This window comes from Sciurus carolinensis, chromosome 4 (genome assembly GCF_902686445.1).
Source record: "Sciurus carolinensis chromosome 4, mSciCar1.2, whole genome shotgun sequence".
NCBI lineage: Eukaryota > Metazoa > Chordata > Mammalia > Rodentia > Sciuridae > Sciurus > Sciurus carolinensis.
This window is the reverse complement of record NC_062216.1, coordinates 115495720-115503507: the sequence shown is the minus strand read 5'-3', so window position 1 is coordinate 115503507 and position 7788 is coordinate 115495720. Positions and strand designations below refer to the sequence as shown.

General features: G+C 37.0%; 1 protein-coding gene across 1 annotated transcript; it reads right to left on the bottom strand.

Annotated features, from left to right (window-relative positions):
• Positions 1-797: 797 nt before the first annotated feature.
• LOC124982571 (olfactory receptor 6C76-like) lies at positions 798-1733 on the bottom strand. Its single transcript, XM_047549430.1, has one exon. It carries the CDS (start codon positions 1731-1733, stop codon positions 798-800), a length of 936 nt encoding a protein of 311 aa, XP_047405386.1.
• Between the last annotated feature and the right edge of the window lie 6055 nt (positions 1734-7788).

Below are 7788 nucleotides of genomic sequence, written 5' to 3'. Positions count from 1 at the left end.
GATTTTAATGGAACTTGCTATCAATTTAGCAAAAAGCTTCTCGCAAACCCATGAAGTCAATATTTTCTCTTAGAAATAGGATGTTTTAAATATTCTTGATCTCAGAATAAATGTGTTATTTTTCATCTGGTTTTGATTATGTGTAACCCTGTTTATAACAGGATATGGAACAAGAATCAGTGTAGTTCATTAAAAATGTATCATGGTGAGAATACTGGGCCTTGCCAGAAATATCAAAGTCATTCTTGCAGAAACATTGAAATTGGAGTCAAAAAGCAGTAAGCAACATACACTATAACAATAAAGGATTTAATTCACAATGAAGATACAACACATATGCATTAATAGCATAGGACTATATTCATGATGTGAGAACCATTGGAGATACAAGGAGAACTAGAAACACACTAGAAGACATTACCTTATAGAAGAGTTTACTTTAGTATTCTGTGCTTATGCCCTTGGCAAAGTAGTTTCAGAGTGGCTTCATAATATTTACTTAGTTTTGTGTTAGTGCTCAAAGGGAAAGTTCAATGATCCTTAAACCTGATATCTGGAAATTTTGTTAAAAGTCATTTTCATTTTGTGACATCAAAACATTCACGCTGAGGAAATTTTCAGGACATGTAAATGTAAAATAATAACTGTGCCAAATGAGATCAATATGGCAAAGATGAAGAACACAACATTCGGGAAAAGACAGTTGATTAGGGAGTGGATGCCCAGATACAACAACGTTGACATGGCATTGCATGTGAATGTTCTGCTTAAAGTTCAAGCAATAGATTTCCTTACCATTAAATTTTATTTGACAAACATCTCTTGACCACGTTCTTAAAAGATTGTTTTACCTGCTGGTTCCTTAAGGAGTAAATAAAAGGATTTAGCATTGGGGCCACAGAGGTATTGAGCACTGCTATACCCTTGGTCAATGCTTTTCCCTCTTTTGCTGAAGTTTTGACATACATGAAAATGCAGCTTCCATAAGAAATGGAGACAACAATCATGTGTGAGGAGCAGGTGGAAAAGGCCTTTTTCCTTTGCTCAGCAGAGGGGATTCTCAGAATTGTCCTAATGATGAACACATAGGAAAGAATCACTAAGGTTAAGGTTGCAATGAGAGTTAATATTGCCAGGAAAAATGCAAAGAGCTCTAGGTAGGTTGTGTCTGTGCAGGAGATCAGGAGCAAAGGAGAGGAGTCACAGGTGAAATGGTCAATGATGTTGGAGTCACAGAAATCCATTTGAAGTCCCATGATCACAGGTGGAAAGATGATGAGAAAGCCAGTCAGCCAAGAACCAAAGACAAGCAGAGAACAGATCCTGGTGCTCATGATTGTTGTGTAGTGCAGTGGCTTACATATAGCCACATAGCGGTCATAGGACATGGCAGTCAAAAGGAAAAATTCTGTTGCACCCAGCAGTATGAAGAAGAACTCCTGGGCCATGCAAGAATTATAGGAAATGGTCTTATCCCCTGTTATGATGCTGACCAGGTATCTAGGAATAGAAACCGTTGTGAATGAGATTTCTAGGAAAGAGAAATTCCTAAGGAAGAAATACATGGGTGTTTTTAGGTGCAAGTCTATCAGAGTGAGGGTGATAATTGTTAAGTTTCCAGTAATGCTCAGTATGTAGGTGAAAAATAGAAAAAGGAAAATGAAAATATTTAGCTTTGGGTCATCTGTTAATCCTAGCAGAATGAACTCAGTTGCAGATGTATGATTTTTCATTTCTTCACTTTTTCAGGTCTAAAAATGAAACATTGACACAATGATTTAGTGAGCACAGTACTAACTTTTCATCATGTCTTCTGAGTTAGGAAACATAAAAGGCCAGTAAAAAAGCAGTGAAGTAACCATGAATCTATACTAAATTTTGAATAAATACATTAACTACAACAACAACAAAACTATGTCTGATGTCCTTTTGCATCACCAATCATTTAATATGAAGTTAGTCACTTGCACAGTCTAATAAGTGCATCTGTGTAAGAAAAATACACCTATCAAATGCACACCACTTTATTCTAGAAATGCGATCATATGTATGTAAAAATTAAGTAGAAAATCTTAAAATGTAAAATATATTTTTGTTTGAAAATACTATACCAATGAGTATGTTTTCCAATTTTCTGTAAATGAAGCATTTTTTAAAGTATTTTTTAATTTTCCACAATATTTCAAGATATTTAATAGTCTAACAAAAGAATCAGAACCATCAAAAATAATACCTGGATAATTCTCATCAAACAAAGTCAAATTTTTAAAAACTATGTAGGTTTTTCTTTTCTGAATTAGATAATAATTTCTCATTCTATGTATGATATTCTAAGGGTCAATGTTAAGTGGTATAGATTACACAATGATTAGAAAATAGAAAAATAAATGAGGGAAGAAATAGAAAATGCACTTACTATGAGGTAATCCCACGTGGTAGCAGTGAACTGCTGAAACCCAAATGCTAGGTTGCTTTTCTCTGAGTGACAGTGTTTGCTGCTTTATTGTCAGAGCATATCGTACATTTCCCAAGCCGTGTCTACTTCTCATTTTCTTGCACAGCGACAAACTTATAAAGCATATAGGTGGAATCTGGGCTGGTTATCCTTGTTATATGCGATAAATATATGCTAGGAAAGTCTCTAATAGAAAGCCTATTTCTAACATCAGAGAGGCCCTGATAGGATCTTGACATAGTTTCAAGTACTGCCCCAACCAGACCTAGGCAAGGTAGCCAAGAAGCTGTGGAATTTGTGATCTAGGAAAGTGCTTGTGAACTGATAAGAAATCTGGTGCTGTGGGTAGTGACTGAAGGTCTAAGGGCAGCTTCAAGTAGTCAATTCATGTGAAAACTGCAAGTCTGAAATTCAGATTGCATTGCAAAAGTTGTCATTGAGTAAAAGTGTCTCTGGTACCAACTTGTTGTTTAGGAGTAGGACTATGAGCTGTGGAATTGGAGATGGTGGTAGAAAAATGGACAGTTTAGAACTGCTTACAGGGTAGGTTTTCAGAGCCAGAGATCATGCTTTCATGGAATGTGGAAAAGTTTTTCAGAAAGAAAGAGAGGAAGAAAGGAAGGAAGGAAGAAAAGGGAAAAGGGGGGGGGGAGAGAGAGAGAGAGAAGAAAGAAAAAAGTAATAAAAAACTGGGATTTTTTTCAGTATCTTTAAGACAATATTTAAATACTTACATAGACACAGGTAAATAGAGGTGATAAAGCTGTATGTTTTTCTTGTGAATTAACTGAAACATAGCTCATGAGCAGGAAAGAACTCAAATTATGAATGAGAATCAAGAATCAATAGCTGTGGGAAAGAGGTAATCTGTATGGAATGTAAAAGAAAATTTTGGAGACAATAAAAGGAAAGGACTATTCCAGGTTGTATGAGCCCAGACCACACATTTGGTATCTCTTGTTTTCCGAAAATTCTATTAAAAGAAAAATCCAGCCCCAAGGTGCTAGGAAAACCTGCCAATATATTTTACTTGGCTTTTACTAAGTATTGTTTAAAGAAAGATGGGTTGGATTTTTTTTTTTTTAACTTTGTTCACCTTCCAGTTAGAAAATGTGGTTTTATAAATATTCTTTTTAAATAAACAGACTAGTTTTATCTGATTGTTTTCCCTCCTCCAAACAGACACAGGGGATTCTTGTTGGAGAGCAGAATTAAAATGTCTCTGGAGGACATGATATTGATGAGCGCACCCTAAAGAAAAGTTGAGTAATTTTAATTAGGCTTCTTTTATTAATTATGTTTTTTCAACATTGCATATCAGAGAAATGTACAATGCCACCAACAACAGTGAGGACATGATGGTTTTGAATTACTTTGGACTTCATGTTGTCAATCTCATTTTCGTTCAGCCTGAAACAAATGTCCTAGTAGTCATATCATCCCATAGCATGGGGAATGTAAAAAACAAACAAACAAACAAACAAAAAACCCACAAAACTGAAAAGAGTAAGGGGAAAGTTCACATGATATTTAATTTGCAATTCAAATGTTTCATTTGTTGATAAAACATATCGAGTGCCTATTTGAGGCAGGACGAAGTTAGTTAGTGAATAGGCACATCAGTAAGATACAATGACAACTGAGAGTATAATTTAAACATAAAGCTCATGAAACTGGCAAATGAAAAACCTCAAGTATCGTTTCTTTCACAGTAAAAATAAAGCAAGCAATGTTTATGTGCTCCTTTTATTATCTATATCTAATTTTTCCTATTGGACAATTTGGGGTCTGGTACATTGTTTCAACTACTAAAATTTGGCACGTATGCTGAATTTGAATTATTTTTGTTCGTCAAATTGTTTTTGTATCTACCTGGACTTGCTATGGCAGGAAAACGATAGGAATTGGGGAGAAATATTGGTGACTTAGGTTGATCGTCTTATTGTAAGAGAAACATCAAAAAGGAAATGCTCTTTATTATTTTTAACCAAAAGAGAAAATAGGAGTGCCCCTTCCCTTGTTTTCTAATATTTTGTAAATTTTTGGTGCCAGATGTTTCAGAACTTTTTCCCCTTTACTTTCCTCCAGGTTTGTAGTTGAATATTTGCTTTTGAAGATGTGGCAATGGGCTTAATGAAGGCTCCAAGACTGGCACCCCCTGGATCATACCCTTCATAATCTCTTCTCCATCCGTGAAAAGAGGCTTGCTTCTAATATGACCAAGATGGTTTGTTGTTCCTCTTACGATTATGTCGTATAACGTAAGATTCTTGCCAGCTTAGCTGCTCTCCAGCACCTTTCCATTGCTGCCTTTGGAGAAACAAGCTTTCAGGAATTTCAAAACCATGATAAATGTACTGCTGGCAACAGCCTGAGTAATCCTGGAAGAGAACTCATGATCCCCAGTTGAGCCTCAGGACAGGGACCCAGCCCACAGGATGCCCTGGTGAAAAGTATTGTAGAACATCTAGGTTTTCCACTCACAAACACTGCGACTTCACCCATGTATCCTTTTGAGGTGCTAAATTCGTAGTATTTAGTTACAGGGCAGTGGAAACTACTATAAAAGACACCTGACTGTGCCTCACAGTGGAAACTTGCAAGGAAGAGCATTGGGATCCATCAGACTTGACATCCATTTCCTCTGGACTCTTTAGTACCTGGCAATCTCATGTACCCAAGTCCTTATTTTTCCACTGAATAAGAGCATTTTCCTTCTGAGGTAAACCCTCAGTGTGCTTCTCAGTGTGTACTTCTTTTTTGTCTTACTCTTTGTCACATCTAAGACTCCAGCTAACTTGCTTGTACTCCACAAAATTTCAACTTAACTCTTTATTTTGGGGTAGACTTTGAGATGATTTTTTTAATCTTCTATTTGTGCTAAGGCCTTGGATGATAGGTAAACTTATTTACTCTTCTTTTTAATATATTGTTTTGTAGGTATGTGAATATGTGAAAATTTTTGTACCTAGGGAAACACAATATTTCTAAAGTAAATTAGCACGTGAGAAGCATTTTTACCAGCTTTACCGCTTCAGCTAGAAAGATGGTAGAAGTCAGTTAGAGAATGCTTGGTGGGCAGAATAGACTTCTCCTGTGATTCTTACACCAATAAAAACACATAAAAAATGCAGCCAAAAAGAAGAATAAAATTATGGCATTTGCAAGTAAATGGATGGAATTGGAGAATAGCATGGTAAGTAAAAGAAGCCAAACCTGAAACACCAAAGGCCGAATGCTTTCCCTGATAGGTGGGTGATGATACATAATGGGTAAAAGAAGATTGGGGGAACTTTGGATTACATGGAGGGAAATGAGAGAGGGGAGGGTATGAGGGTATGAAAGATGGTGGAATAAGACAGACATTGTTACCCTATGTACAAGTGTGATTACATGAATGGTGTGAATCTGCATCATGTACAACCATAGAAATGAAAAGTACTCCATTTGTGTAAAATGAATCAAAATGCTGTCTGTAAAATAAAAAAAAAACACATTAAGCACAAAATTCTCATTAATAATTTAAAATGTGGATTACACATTGAAGTGATCATATTTTGTTCATGCAGGTTTAATAAAATATCATATTAATATGAAAAAAACCTTTATATATAAAACCTTCAGACAAGATACTGAAAACAACATACCATTGCCCAACATAAAATTGCTGTCTCTTAGACCATCAAATGCATACTCCATTTCTTCGGTAAAGGGAAGGACAAATTGTATTTATTGGGTAATATGCTTTCCTCTTGTACTCTAATGAAATAGTTGTTTTAATATATTTCAAATGATGTTTAAATGTTAAAGGTCACTACCACCACCACATATTTTTTTTTCATAAAAGAGCTGGAAATGTAGAAAATGTAGAGGAGTAACAGCAAGAAACACAGTAATATTTACCACCAAGCAGTTTTTCTACAATTGTTAATAAAGTCACCATTGGAATATTCAAGAGTTTTTCCTCTTCTATTTCTTTCTTCTGTTTTAAAAATAAATTATCATAGTGTTATGGATTGAACCCAAGGCCTCATGTATATTAGGCAAGTGTTCTACCACTGGACTATGTGCGCAGCCTTGGGGATTTTCCAGGGTGCTGTGGTTTAGATATTAGGTGCTCCCCAAAAGCTCATGTGTGAGACATTGGAAAAAAGTTTAGAAGGGAAATGATTGGGTCATGAGATATTTAACCTAATCAGTGCATTAATCCCCTGATGGGGATCAAGTGGGTGGTAACTGTGGGTAGGTGGGGTGGGACTCAGGAAGGTAGGTCACTTGTATTGTGACTTTGGGTTTTTATTTTTTCCACTGTGGTGAGGGGAGTCTCTCTCTCTCTCTCTCTCTCTCTCTCTCTCTCTCTCTCTTTCTCACTCTCTCTCTCTCTCTCTTTCTCTTTCTCTTTCTCTCTCATTCTCTCTCTCTCTCCTTCCTGATTCCATGTACTTAGTCACTTTCCTCCACCACCATCTTCCACTATGATGTATGTTCTGCCTCACCTCAGGCCCAAAGCAATTGAATCAGTTATCTATGGACTGAGACTTCTGAAACCCTCAGCCCCCAAACAAATTTTTCTTTGACTAATATTGTTATGTCTTTTGTTGCAGTGCTGAAAAAGTTGACTAAAACACCTGTGTGCGTTTTTATAAACAACATCTAAAATTTCAAAAGAAATTTTAAAAGAAAAGTATTGCTCTCCTGACATGTCACATATATGATGGCTAAAGACTGTTCTACATCTTGCTTACCCAGACCATTTAAGACTTTTCATCAAAGAGCTGGAAATATGTCGGGGTACCCGGGACCCCTAGCCCCAGGCTAAGCAGGATGGCGGCTGGCAGTTTGCTGGCGTACGGTCCATGGCGCATACTGATGACGCGGTAAGCAGGAGTCGCGCTGATACCATATGAGGAAGTACTTAGCTGTTGGCTCCTGTTGCTCGTGTGCAGCGCGTGATCTGCTCGTGCCCCATACACACTTACACATTAGGATCATGTATGTAGCTTGTGCCTTGTCTGTATAGCTTTCTGATTGGCTGCCTTACCATATATATTCTTTGTGTGCTCCCCTGAGCGGGAGAAGAGAACAATAAAGAATCTTGGAAAGCTCCATGTTGTCGGGGAGTTCTTTCCTGCGGACAGGGGAATCCCCGATAAGTGGTGCCGAAACCCGACCCGGGAAACAACAAACCAGCAGCAACTACCTAGGTAAGTTTTAGAGATTAATGTTATAAATAATAAAAAAGGAGTGATAAAGGCAGCCTTGACGTTCGCGGTAAAGCGACTATCAGGACACACGGAAGGTGGTCCAATTAAAGTCAGGACACACGGAAGGTG

Bases quoted from the DNA above. Each gene is read 5' to 3' on its own strand.
- LOC124982571 (XM_047549430.1), bottom strand. From the start codon at position 1,733: ATGAAAAATCATACATCTGCAACTGAGTTCATTCTGCTAGGATTAACA.